Raw genomic sequence first — 24461 nt, forward strand, 5'->3', positions numbered from 1 at the left:
ATCCGACCCACTCAACGTTCGCACGGTTGCGCTGGCAGTCCTTGACAACGCGCTGCAGGCGCCTCCCCCGGTCGGCGATCTTACGTCATCCCTCCGGCTAGGCGCAATCCGGCAAAAGGCAAACACTGCGCGCGCATGTACGCCTTCCTCGACATCCGCCGGCGCGACGTGCTTGCAACGTGCTGCGCTCTGCTAGAAACCGCCATGGATTCCCACGCCTACCGCAACTACAACTACGACTACGAGTCCACCGCCTCCACTCCCTCGCTCCGCGCATTCGAGCCGCAGCCCAACCCGCAAGCCCAAATGGACGACGCCGGCAACGTCAAGGTCGTTGTGCGCTGTCGCGCCTTCGTGCGCAGAGGTGAGTCCTCCTGTGCCACCACGCCCACCCGCGCCTCTGACGCTGGGCAGAGATTGAGCGCGGCGCCGAATGCCTCATTCGCATGGACCCTAGCACCCAAAAGACCACCCTCCTGCCGCCCGCCGAAGCCAATGACCCTGCGAATTCACGCGCCGCCAGTCGCAAGGTCTACGAGGAGAAGTCGTTTATCTTCGACAAGTCTTTCTGGTCACACAACGAGTCGGATCGACACTATGCCCATCAGGAAGACGTCTATCGCTCGTTCGGCGAGGAGTTTCTCGACCACAACTTCGATGGCTACCACACCTGCATCTTCGCCTACGGCCAGACCGGCTCCGGCAAGAGTTACACTATGATGGGTACCCCTGAGCAGCCCGGTCTCATCCCGCGTACTTGCGAGGCTCTCTTCGATCGCATCAACAACGAGCCCAGCCCCAACACCACCTACAGCGTTCACGTGTCCTATTTCGAAGTCTACAATGAGCATGTCCGAGACCTGCTGGCCCAGCGCACTAACCCACCCATTTATCTCAAGATTCGTGAATCGCAAACGGATGGTGTCTACGTCCAGGGCCTGGCCGACGCTCCTGTACGGAGCTATGCAGACGTCGAGCGTCTCATGAAGATTGGTGATCATGTGAGTTCTTTGATACCACTTTCCCCCCGTGGCATGGTCTGATGCACTTCAGAATCGCACGACAGCTGCCACCAAAATGAACGATACTTCTTCACGTTCCCATGCAGTCTTCACCATCAATCTCAAGCAGATGCAACACTCTCTGCTCACCGATGAGACGATCGAGCGCTCGGCTCGCATGCGCCTTGTTGACCTCGCTGGATCCGAGCGTGCCAAGAGCACCGAGGCAACAGGACAGCGCCTGGTTGAAGGTGGTAAGATCAACAAGTCTCTGACCACTCTTGGCCGTGTCATTGCAGCTCTGGCCCAGAACGGTGGGAGCGGTTCCACTTCCGACGGGCGCCCCCGCAGTGGCCATGGCAAGAAGCGCGAACTGGTTCCCTACCGTGACAGCGTCCTCACCTGGCTGTTGAAGGATTCTCTCGGCGGTAACAGTAAGACTGCCATGGTAGCTTGCGTTGCCCCTGCCGACTACGACGAGACGCTGTCCACGCTCCGCTACGCCGACCAGGCCAAGCGCATCCGCACCCGCGCCACGGTCAATCAAGACTCTATGTCGTCCGCCCAGCGTGATGCTCAAATCGCTGCTATGGCCGAGCAGATTCGCCAATTGCAGACGTCCGTCAATGCCTCTACCATTCGTCGCCAGCAGGCTGAGGCGGCAGAGCTTGAGGATTACCAGCGCCGGGTGGAAGTCATGCAGCGTCTCATGGAAGAGACGCGCCAGGTGTCCGAAGCCAAGATCAAGGCTTTGACCGCAGAAGTTGAGGAACTCCGTCCTCTCAACCAGACGCTGCGTGCCGAGTCGGAAGCTTTGCGTCGTCATCTGACCCTTGCGTTAGGCGAGCTGAAGAATCCCATTGTGCTGCCGCCTATCCAAGGCCTGGACCTGTACGGCGGACTGGAAGAAGACGAAGAAGATGAGGAAGATGGGGAGGATGTTGAAGCCGGACATGATGACAAAGAGAACGAGCCCAACGCGGGCAAGAAGCTTGTCGAAGAGGAGGATCCGCAAGACTTGCTCGCTGCAGAGTTGCAGTCTCATGCGGATGACTTCCTGAAAGACCTTGGCCTGTTCAGGCGGAAGGTCAATGACGACTTCTCTCGTTTCGGGCCAAGAAGTCCGCTGACAGATGTTGTGGTCAACTGAGGGACTGTCCTGAATGGAAGCGCTTGTTGCGGAGAAACTAACGATTGGATGATCAGCGAATGTTTTGGTAAGGCGATGTCTTGGATGGGCGTTAAGCGATAACGACCGGTTATGATGAGAGCGGTGATTTGGCGTTGTTGGGAAACAGCATGTAGCGTAGCATAATTATTGAAAAGGGCCGCGGCTAGGCTCTTCCTTGTGTTGTCTTAGAACGTAGTAGCATGGTGACGGTTTAAATCGACTGAAAGGATACCAAATCAATGGTCTGTTTGTTTCTGAAATCAGGTGCTTCAAGAGGCCTAAACAGGTTATTCATCCTGCTTTTGGTGGTATGGTAGGCTAGGTTTCAGATTTTTCATGAAAAAGCAACGTCGCACTAGCCATCGGATGCAGAACCCTCCTGTACTTATTGCTTCCGCCGCGTGCTTGGAAAAGCTCGTCGACCAACAAGCACTCGTTTGTGAGCACCCCTATCATTCATTCATCATGCGCTCTTCACTTTCCCTTGCTTCTCTCTCCCTGGCGCTGGGTGCCACTGCGGAGCCGTGGAGCAATGGACGTAAGTACGGCAGTACTTTTTACTCAGGTCCCACCAGTAATGCCTACATTACGAAGGCTACCTACTCTGTGGTTCCCCCTGATACTCCTTGCAACTACCACACCGAACTTCCTCAAGGGGAGCTTTCGTTGTGGGTTGGTGTTCAAGACGACCCTACCTACAGAGATCTTGTGGATATGAACCTTGTTCAACCTCTGGTAAACTGGGCGCCCGACCAGAGTCTCACGTAGGTGAATGTAATCGCAACATTAGACACGCGCTTATGGATAATAGGGGTTGTGATACGGATAATGAGCATTGGTGCGTTGCGGCAAGCACCTATACTCCTTGTGAGGCTCTTCGGCAACCCTCTCCCTGAATACTTCATGTTGATGATTAAGTAGCGGGTCAGGAAACCCAAACCTATCAGGTCATTCCTACTGGCTCCCAACTTGACTTCGAAAGTCCGTTCCTGCGCAGGCTTACACATGGCTTTGTTGATACTGACTTGATTATAGTTTCTGTCAACTCTGAGACCACCAAAATTGACCAAAAGGTTTGGATTTCAGGCAATCTGGTCTCCTCTAAATCAGACAGTACGGCATTCAGTATTAAAAATCCCCAAGAATGAAATTAACGTTTTCCAGGTGCCGGCATGGAGCCTGCTGTCTTCTACGGTTTCAACGAATGCGTTGACCACTCTTGCGGAACTCTCAAGGCATACAGTAAGTCTCTCGCAGACACCCGATGAAGCGAATCTCTAATAAAAACATGCAGGCTGGTCCAACATCACTGTGCATCTCAGTGACGCCGATGAGAACTACGGTAACACTTTCTCCCTGTTCAACGCTGCCTCGGACGGCCCTACCACCTCGGACGGCGGAAAGACCTGGTACATTGATTCAATCAGATTTGCCAAGGACTACCTCTATGAGGATGACTCCGTTCAGGAGTGCTATTAGGCGGTCTTCAGTATGCCATGCTTCAGTCTGCCATCACTTTTCGAATGACTTTCTAGATTGGGACAATGTGCAATAGTGGAATGCGGTAGATAAAAGACTTTCTATAGAAACAAACATAACTCCGCGCCAATATGACCCAATATTCCCAAATTATCTAAAAAAAAAAAAAAAAAAAAAGCTCCTACCCCCCTTACGACACAGGGGAAGACAACGTACTTGAAAATGCTTCAAACGCTTACGCTGCCATTCCGTACTGCGCGTGCTGCAAGGATAGCAGCAAAAAGAGCAAAGGATGCTCCAGCCACGACCATTGAATTGTTCACAGCCGCAGTGCTGCCCTCCTTTTCGTCGTCGTATGACCATTCGTGCTCGACCTGAGGCAGACCAAGTGTTTTCAGTCTCATCCCACCCGTGATGAAGGAGCTGTAAAAATCGGTTGCCTTGGCGTCTGATTGCAATGGAATGATGTACTTGGCGAGCAGCTTGATTCCCCATGTATCCCAGGCAGCTGCGTATTGAGCCTGCTGGCAGCGTTCAACCATGTCGACAAGCCTGGGAACCCTCTGAGACTCTATCGCAGCAAAAGCACTGCTCAAAGCGTCGAGAGGCCAGGCAGGCGCGGCCACGCCAGAAGACCTCGACAGGGCGGCGGTCAACTCGTTGACGAGCCCGGCGCACGACTCGATGCAGCTGTTGCCGCCCTGGCCGACAAGCGGGTTGAACTTGTGGCTGGCATCGCCGATGATGACGATACGCCCGAAATGCCACCTCCTCATGACGTAGTGCGGCAGTGCCGTCACAGCACTCCGCTCGAGGTTCCTTGCTACGTCTCGCAGGCGCAGGCCATTGTCTGCCACGATGACATCTCCTCCGCGCTCAAGCTCCTTGCGTTCGTCGTCCTTGGTGAAGCGTGGGATGTTGTCGACCGGGCAGGAGTGCATGGATGGCGGCAGTTTCCAGAACCAAAAGAGGAAAATCTCATGGTTCCTGCCGCCCATGCAGCCCGCTGTCGAATGAGGCTTAGCAGCCGCGATCACGTCACCAGGAGCAATCCCCGGTGTTGGCTTGGCGAGACCGAAGACGCAGGCGTATTCGCATTTGATATCTGGACATCTGTAAGTTTGATATAGCAGAGGCGGGGGTCGACAATACACACTCTGCCTGTCCTCCTTTGGAATGGATCCTGGGTCTTGCTCTTCTGCGTTCCTCCACATCTCCTTCCTCACGGAACTGTGAACGCCGTCGGCGCCGACGACGATCTGGCCTTCAAACGTCGTCCCATCTTCGGCGTGTACCAGAACCCTGTCTTCAAAATTCTCGATCTTTTGGACTTTCTTGTTGGTATTGATCCTCTCTTTCTCAAGAATGTGGTTGTAGAGCACACATAGAAGTCCATAGCGCTCCATGAACATAGGTGCATAACCATGTCTTGCCTCCAGCATAGGTCCACAGGGCATCTTCGTCAGCCTCTTCCCGGTTTCACCATCGCGGACGAAGTGAAGTTTGGCAGACTGTGCAATTTTGCACACATCCTGGTAGACTCCGAGTTGGTCGAGGACCCGGAGACCGTTTGCGTAGAGGCCGATGCTGGCGCCAACGTTGGGCGTCACGCTTTTGTACGCTTCGAGGAGGACGTAGTCGATTTTGAGGTGCTGGAGCATCAGGGCCAAGGTGAGCCCTGTGATGCCGCCGCCGACAATGATCACTTGGTGCTTGGATTCCGAAGCCATCGTGTGCTGTGGTTGTGGAAAGATGAATTGGATAGGGGCGATGGGGGCGACATTTTGATGTACATTTATTTATCTGGAGAGTCGGGAATATGTCCGCTAACTCCGGGAGCATGGAGCAGTGATACGCTACAGCGGGCGGTCATGGTGGTTTGAGCTTAGATGTACGTGTCGTGCAATCGAAGTCTTTCAACGTTGAAGGTTCATTTCTTGCGATGCCGCAATCGGAATCACTCCTCGTTTGCCGATTACCGATAGCCGATATAGGGCCTCTGGCCTTGTGCCGAAGCCCCCGAAGTAACAGCGGGGGGTGTGCACCTGACAGCAGCTTTTCTCTATACTCTCAGAAAATATAGGCTTTTTAGCTTCAATGGTAAACCTAGTACTTCTGTGCATTTCGCTTCTCTACGTAGTCTTACGGCGCGCTGAAAACTTTGTTGATTTGATCATGAGTTCCCTCAGCTCTTACTCAGCGAACTTGCGCCCGAAATTTTGGTGAGAAATGCACATGGCGGGTTCACTTCTTGGCTCCGGCATATGTAAGATGCAGGGGAGCCGCAAGTCATGTTACAATGCAGACCAACGTACTATCCGAGAAGTAAGTCTATGCGAGATAGAGGATGAGCAGAATTAGAGAAGGACTTTTAACCTTTTCATATCTTATTGGCTCGGTAGACTTTAGTCACGGTCGAGATATCGAAAAATAGATTCCGCCAAGCCCATTATAGTGGAGCTATTCGTGATTCGATGCCCGATTCTGGCCCTTGAACAATCGTCTTGCCAAATTAGGATGTAACTGTTTATTTTGAAAGCTCGCCGTTAATTTCTTCGATTATCCACTTAAGGAGAGCGCAATAGCATTCTGCGTCCAGCCCAAGGGGCTCAAATATTCTGCAACTCAATATGGAGCGACAGCTTGCTGATCTATAATACATAGCGCCAGGCCTTATCTATATTGACGCCATGGGTTCTAGCAGCCCGTCTATTATAAACTACGTATATCACCTCTTGAAGAATCGCAAAAACCATACCTCCGGAGACCAGAATTATCATAGTACGCAGCCCGTTGTTGTAACTGTCTGTGTCAGCAGGAAATTGAGAATTAACATGGTTTTACTTACAATGGTACATCGTCACCCCGAAAATATTGCGTACCTGCCATCAGGCCGCTGATTGCTGACATTACCCACATGCTGAATTGATCAGTAAATGTTTTCGCGCTTGTGAATAGCACTTACGCGATGCTGACACTCCTTTCTCCCGGCTCTCGACAGTTCAGCTGCACCCAGCTATTATGAACGGGATGGTAACCGACGGCAAACGCATTGACGGCAGTCCACAACCCCCAACGGCTCCACTTTCCAACGTGGGGATGTGCTGAGTGAGTGACAATGAGAGTGATAAGATAACAAGCTTGCGCAGCAATGACTGAAAGCCCTCGTTTGTTGGTCTTGTCGCTAATCCATGCAAAGAAGAACACCACGACCAGTGCCAAGGAAGCACCGACTGCAGCAAGAGCATTTGCAGCGATTCTGGAGAACCCTAGCGACCTTGGTCTTGTCAGCATCGAGAATGGCACCAGGCGAGGCGAGACTAACATGATGATAGAGGGAGTATACGTGGTCAAAGGACTCCATGTTGAGAACACTGCGCATGTAGAGATGAAGTGCGGCCAACGGCGGTAGTGGCAGATGGTCTTCCAAACAGTTCGGAGTGGGATGCGCATTCCCTGAGCGCCATGTCGGTTTTCAGAATTGTCAAGCTCAAGCCGACGCTGAAGGGCCGCTTGATCGCTTGCCGAAAAGCGCACTATGCCAGGGCTAAGTAGTGGCTTCGGGCTGTCCGGGCTTCCTGGAAGCAGGAAAAGTAGCATGATCGAGACGAACATGGTGAAAACACCTTCAACTGCTTTTCTATTAGTATGCCACGGCCATGGAATAATGACACTTACTCAGAAATAGCCATTGCCAACCCGATAGCCCTTTTTGGCCATCGAGTTTCAGGATACCAGAGGCCAGTAATGGGCTGATCGCGTTCCCTCCAAACATGCCAAAGAAGAGGGCTGCAACCCGTTTGGCTAGCTCGCGCTTTGTATACCAAGTTGAGAGGGTGTATATTGCACCTGGGATGTAGCCCGCCTCGGCCAATCCCAGGAAGCTTCTGGAGACAAGGAACCCTTTTCGCTCCTTGACAAAGACCTGCAGCGAAGCGATGAGGCCGAAGACGAAGACCTGTCCTGAAATCCACTTCCGTGGGCCAACCTGCAAGATCAGTCTGACGTCTTCTCAGAGAGCGTTTGACTCACTCGCTGCAGTATGAGATTCGACGGAATCTCCAATACGACAATCCCGAGAAACATGAGCTGGTTACCCAGATTCACCGTGTTTTGGCTGATTGCGACGTCTTTGGCGAACCCTCCGGTGAGTGCGCTTGCCAGGTTCATGCGATCCAACTGGAAAACGAGTAGTCCAAGGAAGAGAAGAGGGAGAACGGAAGAATCAATTCTGGAAATGTGAGGCTGAGTACATTCGATCTTGAGCTAGTACTTACTTGTGCCGTGCACGAAGGGCTTCGGTTGGATCCAGGCTGTCCGGTGGCTCGTTCTCATACACATTTTGTGCGCTCTTCTGATCTTCCATTTTGCCAAGACGTGCAACCCGAGGGTTCGAGCTGAGTGCAAAAATGACATGTCGAGAGCGGGGAAAGTGAGTACAAACCTTGATAAGAGAGTGCGATGCCGAACATGCCGCAAGTGGTAGTAGGTGTTGGCTTGGCCCGATAGCGCAATGCTTCGTCTGCGTCGCGCAATTCTCTCCAAGAGATGTGGACGGCGATTGGCTATCTTATCTAGCGGCCCCACCGCCATTAGGGTAGATAAATTGCTTTGCCAGCCTAGCTCGATCTTCCACAAACAACATGGCACGCGTGAAGAGAGTTGCTGTAGTGGGCGCTGGCCCCGCCGGAGCGATTGCGGTCGATGCTCTGGCCCAAGAAAAGTCATTTGATCTGATCAGAGTGTTCGAACGTCGCGAGGGGCCTGGAGGATGCTGGTGAGTTTTTCAAAATTCCGAGCGAGTACGGCAATGGATAAGTAACCGCAGTAGGATTGCCGACAATACGCGCCCACCAAATCTTCAGAATTTCAGAGCTCTTGCAAGACGCAACGCTGACCCCCCGCTGGATCTACCACCCACGCTTCCAGCACGGACACCAAAATCCGGGCGCCAGCGTTTTGCTGAGTCCTCAATTTACCCTTACCTGGAGACCAATGTTGCAGCACTGCCCATGTCCTTTTCTCAAGAACCAATCCCTGAGGTTCGCTCGGAATGGTCGATTGCGGCACACGGGCCAGACACTCCGTTCAGGCACTGGACAGTAATGCAAAAGTACATCAGTGATCTTATCCAAAGGAATGGATATCAGGATTACGTCGAGTACAACACGACCGTCGAAAGGATCGAGAAGGAAGGAGACCAGTGGAAGATCATCCTCAGAAAAGAAGGCGCGGAAAGTGACTATTGGTGGAAAGAGTATTTCGACGCAGTTGTGGTTGCAAGCGGGCACTACAGTGTGCCTTACATTCCTTACATCGAAGGGCTTGAGGATCTCGAGCTGCAACGGCCGGGCAGCATCCTCCATTCGAAGATGTACCGAGGACGCGAAGCATTTCGCGGGAAGGTCTGTTGATCTCTCCGAAGCGCGGGCAGGTGCTAACAGGTCCCAGCGTGTTGTCGTGGTGGGGGCTTCGGTATCTGCGGCGGATATTGCGGTAGATCTTGCGGGAGTGGCTCAGTCGCCAGTGCATGCAGTGGTCTTGGGGCACAAAGCCAACGTTTACTTTGGCGACGTTGCATTCAAGCATCCAGAGATCAAGGAGCAGCGGTCAATCTCACACATCGATACCTCTCGGACTGTCCATTTCGAAGATGGCGGCCGCGTCGATGACGTTGACCACATCATCTTCGGCACCGGATACTCGTGGTCGCTGCCATTCCTCCCCGGGGTGGAGGTGCGTAACAACCGCATACCTGGGCTGTATCAACATGTTGTTTATCAGAAGGACCCGACACTGCTGTTTGTCGGCGCTGTAGGTTCGCCCATTCCGAGGCCGGTGTTGTGACTAATAAATAGTCTACAGGTTGGAGCAGGGTTAACATTCAAGATTTTCGAATGGCAGGCCGTGTTGGCGGCCAGAATTCTCGCTGGACGGGCAAGACTACCGCCTCTTGAAGAGCAGCAACGATGGGAGGCCGATCGGATCGCGGCAAGGGGAGACGGAGGGGGATTCACGCTCGTATTCCCAGAGTTCGAAGCCTACTTCGAGACAGTGCGTGCTCTTGCCGGACCCGGGGTGGAAGGCAAGGGTAGACAGTTGCCGAAATTCGAGCAGGCGTGGTTCGACGCCTTCATGGCAGGGCACGAGAGACGCAAAGCTTTGTGGAAGCGATGGAATGCGGAGGGCAGGCGGGCCAAACTGTAGAAGAAGTAAATGGTGGCCGGTGGCGCGGGCGCAGGCGCTAGGGCGAAAGCGGGCGGGTTGCAGAAACTCTCTGGCCCACAACAGTCAACAAACCCCACATGTCCTGTCTCAGCTCGAGTCAATTCTGCCGACCCGTCTCGGCGACCAATTCGCGCGCATGAAACCCTTCTGGGCTGCGACAGAGAATACGCTGCGAATCCACTCCTTCGGCAGCCTGACTCCGGCTTATGGCTGCTTTCTTGTCGATCCTGCAGAGCCTTGGCTGCCCAGCTCCTTTTCCAGCGCCAACGACGCCACGCTGGACGCGGGAGTGACGGCAAAGGCCTATACATACAGCAATGAATGAAATCTCAATGTGGTGTCTAGAACCTGACTCTCGACTTCAGCCGTGTGTGCGGATGTGCGCAGATCTTGAGTTGATGAGCTGGCTGATCGTCAATCACTGTGAAGATTTACCGCTCGTCATGCAAGGTACGACAGCAACTCTCTGCCCATCACGGATTTCCCCGGAGTTTTTGACCGGTCATGAAACCTATGGCTTCGTACCGGCGAAAGTGCTGCGCTGGCCTCCTGCTGGAATTCGGCATGGCGCTCCACATATAAAAAGTGGTACGTGAGCCTCTCACCGCCCTTAGGACCTATTCCTCGAGCAACCCGGCTCTTTGCTTCGATCAACACCGCCATGGCCGTCTCTGATGCTGAAAATGCTCGCCCTGACGACGTTGCCATCATTGGCCTTGCTTTCCGTGGCCCCGGCGATGCCTCGAGCCCCGAGAACCTCTGGGACCTGCTAGTCGCCGGCCGCTCCGCCTTTTCCACCGTTCCCCGGAGCAAGTGGTCCCATGATGGCCATTACCACCCATCTCCAGCAAGAGGAGGCAGCACCTCTGCCAACGGCGGCCACTTCCTCGACACCGCCCAGGATGGCGCCAAATTCGACGCTGCCTTCTTCGACATTGCCCGTTCCGAGCTGCTTTCCATGGATCTCCAGCAACGCATTGTCCTGGAAAGTGTTTACGAGGCCATCGAGAATGCCGGCTTCGCCCTGGACCGCGTGAGAGGCTCCAAAACAAGCGTCTTTGCAGCCGCTACCAACGATGATACTCGTGCTATTCTTGCCATGGACCCCGACCTTGCTTTGGAACACAAGCACACGGGAACCTCAAATGCTATCATCGCCAACCGAGTGAGCTGGTTCTACGATTTTAAAGGGTGCAGCATGACCCTTGACACGGCATGCAGCAGCAGCTTGGTGGCTTTGCACACGGCTTGCGCCGACTTGCGTCAAGGCCAGTCAACAATGGTCTGTGCTCCACTCCCATCTCTCTTCTACCATCATGCTGACAATTTAGTCTGTCGTTTGCGGCGTCAATGTCATTGAATCTCCAGAGTCAATGTACGCCATGGATCGGAGGTAAGTACATTCTCAGCCTTTTCTTCCTTGGAAAAACAACATATCATGGGTAGTTGAAGCTATCGTCCGGACGCGAATGTATACTTTTTAATTCGACATTTACGTCCGGACGATAGCTTCATCTACCCATGATATGTTCACACTAGCCTTCGGCTGTGATACCCCTCTGTACTTGCCTTTATTGACACGTGCTCTAACTCTTCAGTGGCTTTCTCTCGCCGGACGGCAAGTGCTTCCCATTCGACTCTCGTGCAAACGGACTCTCTCGCGGTGAAGGTGTTGGTACACTCATTCTGAAGCCTCTTCAAGCAGCCGTTCGCGACGGCGATACTATCCGTGCTGTTATCCGTGGGACCGGTGTAAATCAAGTTGGCCGCAGCGAAAGATTAACACTATCCAGTCAGAAGGCTCAAGAGGAATTGATTAAGCAGGTCCATGCTTCTGCTAATCTGGATCTCAACACAACCGCTTTCGTAGAGGCTCATGCTGTCGGCAACCCTACTGCTGATGCGGAAGAAGCAGGAGCGATCGCTAGCGTCTGGAAGGACCGGTCAGACCCACTATTTGTTGGAGCCGCAAAAGCAAACCATGGCCATCTTGAAGGCGCCTCCGGAATTGCCTCAATCATCAAAGTCGTCCTAGCTCTGGAGAAGGGCATTATTCCTCAAAACATCAATTTCGAGAAAGCACACCCCCGAATCAACACTGAGGAGTGGAACATCAAGTTCCCTCTCGCACCAACACCCTGGCCTGTGGAAGGCGTTAGAAGGGCTTCCGTGAATGCTTTCGGATTTGGTGGTACGAACGCGCATGTGGTGCTCGATGATGCGTACAACTACCTTCGGGAGCATCAGCTCCGTGGACTCCATCGGACAGAAATCTCCGAAAGCCGCAGGACGTCAACAAGTGGGGCCTTGGAAGACCGCCCCAAATATAGGATTTTCACCTGGTCAGCCAAAGACCAGGACGGCATCAAAAGATATCTTTCAACCTACTCAGACCATCTAACGTCCCTATCGGCTGGAAACCGGCATGCATATCTACGCGACCTGGCCTACACTCTTGCCGAGAGACGCACTCGCTTTCCATGGAGCTTCGCGGTTGCCGCCGAGTCTGTCGAGGAATTGAACGAGGCTATTTCGGACCCCTCAGGAGCAGCTCGTCTCGTGAACCCTCCCAATGTCGGCTTCCTGTTTACCGGCTCAGGGGCACAGTGGTATGCCATGGCAAGAGAACTTCTCGCATATCCTGTATTCAAAGAGTCTATCGAGCTGGCAAGTGATTTCATCGCATCGTTGCGTTGCCCCTGGAGCGTGTTCGATGAACTCCTGAAGAGCGAGGAGGAGAGCAGAATCGACGAGCCTTATATTGCACAAACACTGTGCACTGTAATCCAGATTGCTCTGGTCGACCTCTTGTCATCGTGGGGCATCACTCCTACCTACGTCCTTGGCCATTCTACCGGAGAACCTGCAGCTGCCTATTGTGCGGGTGCCTTGGACCAGCGGAGCGCGTGGAAGATTTCCTACTATCGTGGAATGATTGCGTCAAGACCGCCATCGACTAAGGGTAGTATGCTTGCTGCACTATGGGCTTCTGCGAGCGATGCGAACAGTAGCAGATATCGCTCCTTGGTTGGCGACCTTGCAGTGGGAAGTCCGGCCGGTGGCAAAGATGTCCAGATCTTCTCATCTATCTCTGGCCAGAGAATTGAACCCGCGGAAATGAGCCGAGCGGACTACTGGATTGATGCCTTGCAGGCAACGTCGAAGTTTGATGACGCTTTGCAGAGCTTATGCTCGGCTTTGGTGAACGATGATTCGGCGTCGTCGAAGCTCGTAGAAATTGTGAGTAACATTGTCATTGCACCCCACAAGTCAGCTAACTGACCGAATAGGGGCCTAATTCGACGTTCGGAACCGCACTGGAGGATGCTGTAGCTGACGAGCCCGCTTTTGAAAAAATCGGATATCAGGCAGTCTTGCTCAAGAAGAAGCATGCTGCAGCCACCCTGTTATCCACAGTTGCCACACTGTTTGCAGACGGTTATCCAGTGGACCTCCAGAGGATCAACCACGGTGACGAAGATCCCGAGCTCTTAGTAGATCTCCCACCTTATCCTTTCGATCGCACTCAAGAGTTTTGGTGGGAGAGCCGACGGAGTAAACAGTGGCGTTTCCGAGAATGGCCTCGGCACGATATTCTAGGGGCCCCAGTGCCGGACTGGAACGTTAATGAGCCACAATGGAGGAATTCCATCCGACTATCGGAACTGCCCTGGCTCAAGGACTACAAGATTACTGGACATCATGTACTTCCGGGTGAGACCTTCCTTGCTATGGCCATCGAAGGAGTCAAGCAACTCGTCTCAGGCAGGGGGGAAATCGCCGGGTTCGACTTGCGAAACGTCATCATCTCCCACGCCCTCCTACTTGATGAGGATCAAGAAACGGAGGTGATGCTCTCAATGCGGAAATCTGCCTCGGGGGTTGATATGTCCTGGGATTTCGCTGTTTTCGGCTACAAGCAGAACACCTGGCTTGAATGTTGTCGAGGCTCCGTCGCGGTTGAACTCGCGTTCATGGCTGGCCCTGTCGACGCTGGCCGTGAAGTTGCTGAGCACAAGAAGCACTTCCGAGAAGTGCTTGATCAGTGTGAAGTTGCCTGTCACAGCAAGAGAGACCTCCGCCGGCAATACGCCGAACTCGAGCGAGTTGGCCTTGAGTTTGGACCACTGTTCCAGAACCTTTCAGACGTCAAGTGCGGGGATCTCGAGGGGCCCGTCGGTCAAGCCATCGCCACTCTCCGCGTTCCGGACGTTGCTAGCTGTATGCCATGTAGCTACGTCCAGCCTCATACCATACAGCCTGCGACCTTGGACAGCCTGATACATATGATTCCGTTCGCTTTGCAGGGCGCTGTTGGCGCAAACACCCTGAAGGAACCATCCGTTCCGATATCCCTCAAAAGCCTTTGGATCTCTGCCTACACCGAAACCGAGCCTGGCCACGTCTTTACTTGCCAAGCTTCGGCAAGGTCATCTTCGCACAACAAGTTTAGTGCTGATCAGATCACAATGTGGGATGAGAAGAGCCGCCATGCCAGAGTCATCATCAGAGGTCTCGAAATAGGTCCTCTGCAAGAATTTGCACTTAGAGAGGCTGGCCAGCGACAACTTTGCTTCAACGTCAGCTGGAAGCCAGACATCGACTTGTTGGGAGAAGAGGTGCAGAACTGCTTCAGGGAGTCCCTGAAGGCTTTGGAGGATGACGATCCGACGAATTTGAAGCGGATTCAGGACCTCCAACTGGCTGCCGCCATCTACATCCTGGAAGCGGTCGAGCATTTCGATGACGAGAGTAATCGACCCAAGGAACTGGCTCCTTACAAGCAGAAATATTTGGACTGGCTCCGCATGCAAGCACGAAACTATGAGAAGGAGCGCATGGGACATCAAACAGAGGAGTGGGAAGAACTAAGAAAGGACAAGACGCGAAGAGATGCCTTTCTCAAAAACATTGAGGACTCCGGGCCGGAAGGCAAATTGACGGTGCGCATGGGCAGCCACATCATCCCAACCCTAAATGCCGATCAAGATGCGCTTCATCTCATGTTCATGGACTCTCTTTTGGAGGAATACTACAGTCATATGGTCGGCACGGATAAAGTCCACGCGTTGCTCAGCGCTTATCTGGACCTGTACAGTCATAAGACCAGGGACCTACGGGTCTGCGAAATAGGTGCAGGCACAGGTGGAGCGACTGCGTCCATCTTGGAAACGCTTTGTCCAAATGGCTTACGAGGCAAGCGTTCGACCCGCCTCCGCAAGTACACGTTCACCGATATCTCATCCGGCTCGTTTGAGAGAGCCCAAGTTAAGTTCACCAAATGGAGAGAGGTGCTGGAGTTCAAGGCCTTGGATATCGAAAAAGATCTCACTGGCCAGGGCTTTGAGGAAGTTGAAGGGACGTATGACGTTGTCCTCGCGGCTAATATCCTCCACGCAACGTCGGACCTGTCCCTGGCCCTGGAAAACATCTATCGCCTTTTGAAGCCGGGTGGCAAGCTCATCATCCAAGAATTCACTCAGCCAGATTTTCTCCCAGGACCGCTCTCCTTCGGTCTTCTCCCGGATTGGTGGCGGAGCACGGAGCCGAGTCGCCAATGGGGACCGTTGCTTACCGAAAAAGGATGGGTTGCAGCCCTGCGGGAGCACGGTTTCGAGAGATCCGTACTCCGTCTGCCAGATACCTTGAATCCCGATCTCCACGTCCAGAGTATAATCGTGGCCACAACACAGGAGGAGGAGAGGCCGCAACCGGATATCGATATCAGGAGGACGTTCGTTGTGACGTCTGGCAGGCCCGCTCTCCGAGAGCAACTAGTTGCGGATAATTTGGCTGCTCAGCTCATGACCATGTATGCTGGTAAGCTTGACTTGAAGGTCCGCTCGTTGGTGTCGCTGGAAGAACATAGCCTCAAGGACGCCTGCTGTGTTGTGACGGTCGAGCTGGGCAACGCTCTTCTTGCAGGAGACATCGAGTCCGAGGAGTGGACGGCCATGCAGAAACTCCTGACGACGGCAAATGGAGTAATCTGGGCAACCATGGACCCTGTTGAGAATCCGAAGGTCGGCTTGTCTACTGGTCTGTTGCGCACGCTGCGGTGGGAAAGGGAGCAGGACGGGTCATGCGACCTTACTACCGTTGCTTTCGAGGACTCGGAGAAGAACGAGAGCGAAATGGCTCGCCACATTAGGAGAATATACAGGCGGCACATGGTTGAGGGGCGTGATAAGAATGCTGAGTACCTGATTCGCGGGAACTTGGTCCGCACCAGCCGTTTGGTTGAGGCGTCGTATGCGAACGACTTCATCAGCACCAGCTGCGCCAAGCCCGTTCCCCAGCCTCAGCCTTTTAACGCAGACAAGTCACGGGCCCTCAAGCTCAGTATGTTTTTCCATTCAGAATCCACCTATTTGCTGTACACATTACTAACGCAACGATCAGGCATTGCTACGCCGGGCCAATTCGACTCTTTGCGTTTCGTCGACGATCCGGAGTTCGCAAACCCCCTCCCTGAGAACTATATCGAGGTGGAGATCAAAGCCACTGGTCTCAACTACAGAGACGTCCTTGCAGCCAAGGACGAGATCCCGACAGATGTGCTGGGCACCGAGGGAGCTGGATTCGTAACGCGCGTCGGGTCCCATGTCACCGACGTTGAGCTCGGCGATCGAGTAATCGTCCTCTCAGCCGAATGCGGCACCTTCCAGACATACTCCAGAACGCCGAGAGACGCCGCGATCAAGATTCCCGAAGGCATGGATTTCGACGTTGCAGCTGCACTGCCTGTTGCCTTTTCGTTGGCATACTACGCCCTCGTGGAAGTGGGCCGCTTGAAAAAGGGAGAAACTTGCCTTATCCACGCTGCGGCTGGCGGAGTCGGCCAAGCTGCAATTCAGATCGCAAAGTCGCAAGGGGCCGACATATTTGCGACGGTGTCTTCGGAAGAGAAGCGAGATTTGCTGATCAACGTGTATGGCATCCCCAAGGATCAAATTCTTTCCTCCCGAGACTTGTCCTTCGCCAAGGGAATTGAGCGGTTAACCCACGGCCGCGGGGTTGACGTTATTCTCAACAGCCTCTCTGGGGAGGCACTTCGGAGGTCCTGGGATTGCATTGCACCGTTCGGCCGCTTCGTCGAGATCGGGAATCGTGATGTCTTTGCCAACGCCAACTTAAATATGGAGCCGTTCCGCCGATCTGCCACCTTCGCGGCAGCCGATCTGCACACCCTTGTCAAGCTGGATCCCAAGACAACCGCTCGTGTGCTGACCCATGTCATTGAGCTCTGGCAACAAGGTGAGGTCAAAGCGGCAACGCCAACCACTGTGTACAACTACTCGCAGATCGAAGAGGCCTTCAGCCTTCTTCAACAAGGAGGCCACGTTGGGAAGGTCGTCCTCACAGCAAACGAGGATGATGTGGTCAACGTCGTCCCCAAGGCGCGAACACCCACCAAGCTCAGAGAAGACGCCTCGTACATTCTAAGCGGTGGTTTTGGTGGCTTGTGCAGAAGCGTCGCCAAATCGATGGCACTTCAAGGTGCACAGAACCTCATTTTCTTGTCGAGGTCCGGGGCTTCGAGCGACGGTGCACAGGAGCTCGTCGAGGATCTCAAGAGAATGGGAATTCGCTGCGAAGTCTTCGCGTGTGATGTGAGTGACGATGGCGCGCTGCTGGCTGCGTTGCGGTCCTGCGAGGAATCTGGAATGCCCAAGATTGCCGGCGTCATTCAGGGAGCTACGCAGATCAAGGTAAGTTCCTCTTCCATCTTCACCTGCCAGAAAATGTGGCTAAACCAACTACTACAGGACTCTCCATTCGAGTCGATGTCTCTCGAAGACTACAAGGCTGCACTAGCGCCCAAGGTCCGCGGATCGTGGAATCTGCACGAGTATCTTCCCAAGGATCTCGACTTCTTCATCATGCTCTCCAGCAGCAACGCTGTCATGGGCGCCAAGAACCAAGCCAACCACGCCTCTGCCAACGCCTATCAGGATGCGCTTGCTCACTACCGTCGTGCTCGTGGCCTCCCTGCTACGACACTTGACTTGGGCAACGTGTTTTCTGTGGGCTCAACTGCCACTAACCGCGAGACCCTGAACCCCAGCCCGCTGTTCTTCTTCGAGGATGACGACAACGGCATTCAAGAGCAGCAATTCATCGCCCTCATCGAGTACCATATCGACAAGCAACGTGCCACTGCACCGATCGCAGAGCCGCAGATAGCTGTAGGCTTGCCCTGTGCGGCAGACTTCCGGAGCAGAAGCGTGCCCGAGCCAGCCTTCTTGAGAACGCCGTTGTTCATGCATCTGCGCTCGGGTGCCGCGACGGGCATCACTACAATCAATGCAGACAATGGTAGTGACCGCCTGTCAGTGAGGACCAACTCGACAAGAGCGACGATGAGGAGACGGAGGCCCACGGTGTCGAGGAAGAATACGGGTGCGGATGGTGATGAAGACGACAAGATGTCAATCCGAAGTGCATCTACTTGGAAGAGTTCCACTACGTGGAGGAGCTCATGGGGAAGACGAAGGCCTGGGACGAGGAGGACCGTGTCAGGGGGTCTGTAATGAGAACGACCAGTGCTCTAAATATTGGAATGCCGTTTCTATTGATTGTTTCTAGAGATGTTCAGCTTCATAGTTTCTACAATTCCAAACTCTACTAAGCGACATCTACCGTTCGTTAGAGATCTTCGTCAAATTTCCGCTTTTTCTTTTCTTTTTTTGGCTTTATTAATAATGGAGTAACTATGACAATTCTCACCGGTATTGGATGATGCTTTTAAGACCTTGCTTTGTTCTGTTTTGCCCTTTGATATATATCTGTGCGGAATTATTCGACTTATATGGGCAGTTGAAGCTATCGTCCGGACGTAAATGTCGAATTAAAAATTATAACAAACACGTCCGGACGATAGCTTCAACTACTCATGACATGAGCGAAAAACAGATTAATCCTAGCCTTCTGATGGAATGCCACCCCTGTATACTCTGAGCTCTCTCAATGAGCTCTCGTGACCTCTGTCAGGTCATTTGACTGAGACCAAGCGAAATATTGCCTATCATGTGACCTACAAGCTCTATTCTGACCTCGTTCAAGTCAGAATTGCGGGGCATGATGGAAGCGGGAAAAGCAGGGCTCCAGCTGGTTACAAAAGACTACGATATCGAGATCTGACTCGCAAAATAGTTCCAATCCTACTCACGCAGGTTATAACAACAGTGGCAATTCCAAGCGGGGCCAACGCAACCGAGCCAGAGGTCTCAGCGGAGATTCACAATCGCAGTGGTAGTAGAAGATTTGAGTTCTCTGTGCCTCACGAAGAGCGCTCTAGATTTTCACGTGAGCAGCTGAAGCAATTACCCGTACGTAAATATGAGTTTAAGAGTATTTAAACGCATCCATACATTGGATTCGACTGCCCATGTAAGTCGAAGGCTAACTTACCAACGCTAGAGTTTCATGAAAGCCTAGTTCTTTTGTCACCAGCCGTTCCAATTCGCCGTCGATGAGCAGGATCGTAGTGTTTTGAACGCATGACTTATGAATGTTAAATGGTCTTATAGGTACTTGCCCGCCGTTATAGGGATGATCAAATCTCTCGATGCTACTCACTGGTGAGTGAGGCCGTGTGAAGATGTCCAGCTGCCCGTACAGAGCCGAAAGCTAGCGCGAAGAATAGTAGCTATAGGATGAGGGTTAACTATGTCTTAGCAAATGTGGGCACTGGAAGCTGTCATCCGGACGAGAATGCACTCCACATTTACATCCGGATGATCACTTCAACTACCCATAGTATGAGCGAAAAAAGCAAATTCACTAGCCTTCCGCTGCGATACCTCTCGGTACCTTCAGAGAAGAGCCAACGATTTTTTAGCGTAACCATTGTTCAGCATCCGGAACATCCCCAACGTCATCGACTCTGGGTGATTCTCCACGAACATAGAGTTTAGTGTCATTCGATTGCACCTGAGCGTCAGCTAAGTTTCCAGGATCGACGTCTTCACCGGTGGATATGCCGGGCTCTGTGACATGCGGGAAGAGGGGCAAGGTTGTCACGGGTTGGGTTGTTCCAGGATGTACGGAGTTGTGGGTTCCTAGGAGTTTGAATAGGGTTCAACGACGGGCATAAGAAACCGGCAGCCCATGGATGAGCACAGCGATGGTGAGAATGTCGTGTTCTGACACCATGCTGCGCAAGGAGCGGCCCATCGCTGTCGACTTCCACCGGGCCCATTGCGAGCTCCGGTCAGCCCACCGGCCAGGCCGAAAATGACTCGGAAGTGGCTTTCCTGGCGAAATCCTCACGGCAAGAAAAGAGGAAAGATGGCTCCATGCACTGCACCCACATCAACATCCCGCATCTCCGCTCGACCCCCGCGCAACTGCAGAGCCAAAACCAACGACTTCCGTTGCCCGTCGAGTAGGCAGCGGGCGTTGCCACACGTGAGAGCGAGACAGGAAGCATGCAGCCAGTCGCGTCGGCCACGTGTGGTGGTTCCCATTACCTAATGGGCACGCAAGCTCGGTAGCGGATTGGGCGTCGGCCCCTGTGGCACCGCGGCTCTAGAGGCAGGAAAAATGAGTCCCCTACGTGCACCTTGCTGGATGCAGTGCAAAAAATGAGACGGTCGACATGCAAAGGGCGCGGCGGGCGGCGCCGTGGTGCGGAAGATCGCGATCGTCAGGTACCGGCGTCAAACTGGCTCTGGGCCTTCGTGTCCACCCACGGCGGTGCAGGTGGATACAGATGCAACCTGCGCACGTCTTGCGGAAGCGCTAGACGAGTGGACTGTGTGGATTCTGTGGAGGGGACCACGGGCTAGACTGGTCGTGAAGGCCGACGACAACCGCTCTGGGGTTGAGGCGTTGCGAGAGGGTCAGGAGGCATCGTGAAACCAGGACACGCGGTGACCTCGACTGGCATCCACGTTGACGTGTCGCGGCATTTGTTTGAGTCCCCATTGATGATCTCATCACGAACGAGCCGCAATGCCGCGGGGGCCACTGCAGGAGGGGGACGAAATGAAAAGGCGCGAGAGGGGGCGCCGCAAGGAGAGGTGGTTGATCAGGGTGTTGCTATTCTCAGCCTTAGGGCATTGACGCGACATTGCTCACGGGTTGCGAGGGAATTGCAATTGGGGCGCCAGGAGGCCGACGTGATGAAGTTCGCAGCCTTCACCGACGTTTGCGTCGTGAATGCGCGCGCAGGCACGGGAACAGCTCCAATTGGAGCGGCTGCAGGGCGGCCGGGCCATCATGAGGGAATCATGAAGGTGTCAGCTCACAACTGGTGTCGGGTGAGCGCCTGGAGCGCAGGCTGGGTGCTCCACAGATCACAAGGCCAGATCCAACTTGAGCCGCAGTCAACCGTATCCAGCAATCGCTTCGGCAGATCGTTAGCACCTTGTGCTGGCGGGAGCGACATCGGGCGAGCCGGCGGCGGCCAGGCAGAACCGGTGAGTCGCTCTGGCGGCAGCATGGGCGGCGATCGAGTATGAAAATGTTGCATGTGCTCGATCAATCGGCTCGCGCGCCTTGTGTTGGTGGGGACGGATCTGATGCGAAGTGTGCGCGAACTTGGCTGCGGCGCACCGCGGCGAGGAATTTTTTTTCTAGAAGCGCCGGCTGGCTAGCCCAGTCAGTGCGTCCGTTAGTCAGAGAAACGCACTGTGCCTGGCCCCCCGAACCTCGGTGCCCGTCGCGGCTGAAAAACGACATTGGTGCGCCATTTCTCGTGCTGCGCACACGAGCGGCGGCGCAAGCGTCCGAGGAGAAAGGGGGCGCGGCCGTCGGCGGCGTCGTGGCACCAGCTGGCGCCGAGAGCTGTGGCTGCGGGGTGCGTCTCTGCAGCGGGGTGCAACACCAGCAATGGCGGGAGGGCGCCGGCAGATGGTGCGATGGCGCGGAGTCATCGCTGGCGGGCAGCGTAGCCGGGGGCGGTGCGGGAAGCAGCGCGGGAAGCGCACAGGGCTGCGAGAATAGGAGCAAATTAGCGCCGGCATTCGGCCCTCGCGCAGGGGCAGCACGTTTGCTCGGCTCATCGTCATCATGGCGCGGCCGGTCATGAGAATTCTGCTGCCAAAGCTCGAAACGCCTAGCATTTTTCTGTGCCACGCGCTGCTGCAGTACATAAGCCCCGCGGAGCCGCACCCCACTGCGAGCTTGAGATATCTATCCTGATTCCTGAGGACTATGTTTTTGCCCACTCTACGCTTGCGACTGTTGATCCAGCACAAGACGCTATCTTGAGCGCTTACCCCAGATCGTCCGCCTCCGCCTTCCGCTTTCGGGCGAACCATCCTCCAGTCGAACCACCGCACTCGCAACCTCCCCCGCCATCATGCCAGGCCTTTTGCACTTCCCCATCCCGCGGAGGACCGACTCCAGCTCCCCGCCGCCCTACGAGCTCGACCACCACGACTCCAAGATCCTGGCCAAGGTCATCAAGCGTGCAACCTCGCCCAGCCGCGCTAACATGGATGCCTTCAAGCGCCACAGCCTCGGTGGCCGCCACAAGTCTGAGCGGAAGAGCGCCACCAAGCTGGACACCGCAAAGCCCGCCAAGATGAACCTGCTCGTCGAGTCTCCTCCGATCGTCCTGTACAACAGCCCGCAGAACTCCACCGGCGCCATCTTCTCCGGCCAGCTCCTCGTCGATGTCACCGAGCCCGAGATCACCATCGAGAAGTTCGAGATGAAGCTGCTGGCCACCAGCACCACCAAGGAGCCCGTTGTCAAGCAGTGCGCCGACTGCACCTCGCAAACCACCGAGCTGAAGCAGTGGACCTTCAACCAAGGTCAGCTGATCCTGAACAAGGGCGAGCACCAGTTCCCCTTCAGCTACCTGGTCCCTGGCCACCTCCCCGCCTCGACCAACAACCCCCTCGTCGTCCTCGACTACCACCTTGCTGCCGAGGCCACCACCTCCTCCGGCGAGGTCATTACTTTTGGCCGCAGCATCATCATCAAGCGCGCCATTCTGCCCGCCAACGACAAGCACTCCGTCCGCATCTTCCCTCCCACCAACCTGACTGCTTCCGTCACTCTGCCCAACGTTGTCCACCCCATTGGAGACTTCAACGTGGAGATGCGCATGTCTGGCCTGGTCGAGGAGAAGAGGGACAAGTCCACCACCCGCTGGAAGCTCCGCAAGCTCAACTGGCGCATCGAGGAGCACACCAAGTTTGTCTCGCCTGCTTGCCCCAAGCACGTTTCCAAGGTCGGTGGTGAAGGCAAGGGTATCATCCACGAAGACACCCGTGTCATTGGCTCGGACGACGTCAAGCACGGCTGGAAGACCGATATTCAGAACGACACCATTGAAGTCGAGTTCCAGGCCATGGTCAACCCGCTCATGAAGCCCGCTTGCGACGTTCAGGCTGAGAACGGCCTGGAGGTCAAGCACAACCTTGTCGTCGAGATGGTCGTTGCCGAGGAGTGGGCTCCTGACAACAAGCCTACTCAGGTTACGCCTACTGGTGCCGCCCGTGTACTGAGAACCCAATTCAACCTCGTCCTCACCGAGAGAGCAGGCCTTGGAATCTCGTGGGACGAAGAGCAGCCACCTCTATACGATGAAATCCCAGCCTCACCTCCCGTGTATAACGAGGAGTTGACTGTTCGCGATCTGGAAGAGATCGAACGCCTTTCGCTAAACCACTCTTAAAAAAATACCCCGCCTATCGTTCAACACTTCCGAGATGCGGTCACGAATTTTCTTTGTCTTTTTTTAAAACATTGGAAGAACTCAGGGTGGATGCGGAGGATATACCCATGCATGCCACGAATTGGCAGCAAAGTCTTGATTAATTGATTTCATGGGAGTTAATGTGGACCAAAAAAAGCATTGTTTGGGTGGCTTGGACCAAGCCCCTGGGAATTCAACAAGAGGACATGGATTGGCGTCTTGAATCATGGACAGCATCATACCAATACCCAAATAGCGGCTTCAAGAGAAGCATGCGGATCTGTTTGAAATATAATCTAATCTCAACTTTGATCTCAACTTCATTCTGGTAATGAGCCGAAAGATTTTCACTGTGACACACTATGCCTTCATTCTCAACCCATCATCGCTTTGTCTTGTGGATGGGAGAAGTATAGGTCTAGGCGGTTTGGTATAAATATCTACGTATTGTATGCGCAGGAGTTAACTGAGATCTCATTATGAGCAGCCAACTCGTCGTACATGTATCACTACCACCTCTACACCTATTCATTGCCACGATACTCTGCAAACTAAACTCACGGAGAATAGTATTGTGAATTGCAAAAGAATTTAACCTTTTACCATCCATCTGGTACGTCTGGGTCGAACTCTAGTTTAATTAGTAGTTGGGATTTTCATCCGGATGCTTCTGTATATTTATCTTTTGAAACTCATGTCTGCATCTGATTATTATTTTTTTTAAACTACGGAGAGCTGTAATACCTTTCGCAAAACATGGAAAAGCATTGCCCTCTGAGACCCACTGTGGGGATTCTGTGAGAATTTTGAAAGCCCACACGGCGAAATGCGTCGATTGCTAGCCGATTTTCACTACCCTGCCGCGGCTACTCTCGCCGCATGCGGCACGGTGGCTTAAGGTTACTGTTCGGCTGTAGCTCGGAGG

The 24461-nt window shown here is 53.9% G+C and overlaps 6 protein-coding genes across 6 annotated transcripts; 5 read left to right on the forward strand and 1 right to left on the reverse strand.

The window, feature by feature from the left end:
* Positions 1–204: 204 nt before the first annotated feature.
* On the forward strand, positions 205–2151 carry LTHEOB_6578 (Kinesin family protein; the record flags this gene model as incomplete). The annotated part of the gene is made up of 3 exons (XM_035515849.1): positions 205–364; positions 415–1001; positions 1054–2151. The coding sequence occupies 3 exons, from the start codon at positions 205–207 to the stop codon at positions 2149–2151; spliced, it is 1845 nt and encodes a 614-aa protein (XP_035372613.1).
* A 486-nt stretch (positions 2152–2637) lies between these two features.
* On the forward strand, positions 2638–3651 carry LTHEOB_6579 (uncharacterized protein; the record flags this gene model as incomplete). The annotated part of the gene is made up of 6 exons (XM_035515850.1): positions 2638–2936; positions 2984–3039; positions 3094–3153; positions 3208–3285; positions 3337–3414; positions 3467–3651. The coding sequence occupies 6 exons, from the start codon at positions 2638–2640 to the stop codon at positions 3649–3651; spliced, it is 756 nt and encodes a 251-aa protein (XP_035372614.1).
* A 227-nt stretch (positions 3652–3878) lies between these two features.
* On the reverse strand, positions 3879–5381 carry LTHEOB_6580 (Monooxygenase FAD-binding protein; the record flags this gene model as incomplete). The annotated part of the gene is made up of 2 exons (XM_035515852.1): positions 3879–4756; positions 4808–5381. The coding sequence occupies 2 exons, from the start codon at positions 5379–5381 to the stop codon at positions 3879–3881; spliced, it is 1452 nt and encodes a 483-aa protein (XP_035372615.1).
* A 3282-nt stretch (positions 5382–8663) lies between these two features.
* On the forward strand, positions 8664–9858 carry LTHEOB_6581 (Flavin-containing monooxygenase; the record flags this gene model as incomplete). Its single annotated transcript, XM_035515853.1, has 4 exons — positions 8664–9056; positions 9103–9387; positions 9436–9465; positions 9517–9858. 4 exons carry the CDS (start codon positions 8664–8666, stop codon positions 9856–9858), a joined length of 1050 nt encoding a protein of 349 aa, XP_035372616.1.
* Positions 9859–10540: 682 nt separating this feature from the next.
* Positions 10541–18413, forward strand: LTHEOB_6582 (Beta-ketoacyl synthase; the record flags this gene model as incomplete). Its single annotated transcript, XM_035515854.1, has 14 exons — positions 10541–11044; positions 11211–11272; positions 11673–11996; positions 12210–12488; positions 12585–12757; positions 12923–12948; positions 13033–13119; positions 13170–14100; positions 14299–14999; positions 15081–15429; positions 15520–15691; positions 15749–16221; positions 16282–17591; positions 17649–18413. The coding sequence occupies 14 exons, from the start codon at positions 10541–10543 to the stop codon at positions 18411–18413; spliced, it is 6156 nt and encodes a 2051-aa protein (XP_035372617.1).
* Positions 18414–22189: 3776 nt separating this feature from the next.
* LTHEOB_6583 (Arrestin (or s-antigen) n-terminal domain protein) lies at positions 22190–23515 on the forward strand (the record flags this gene model as incomplete). Its single annotated transcript, XM_035515855.1, has 1 exon — positions 22190–23515. One exon carries the CDS (start codon positions 22190–22192, stop codon positions 23513–23515), a length of 1326 nt encoding a protein of 441 aa, XP_035372618.1.
* Between the last annotated feature and the right edge of the window lie 946 nt (positions 23516–24461).

The sequence above is a fragment of the Lasiodiplodia theobromae genome, assembly GCF_012971845.1.
Source record: "Lasiodiplodia theobromae strain AM2As chromosome Unknown scaffold_19, whole genome shotgun sequence".
NCBI classification, from domain to species: Eukaryota; Fungi; Ascomycota; class Dothideomycetes; order Botryosphaeriales; family Botryosphaeriaceae; genus Lasiodiplodia; species Lasiodiplodia theobromae.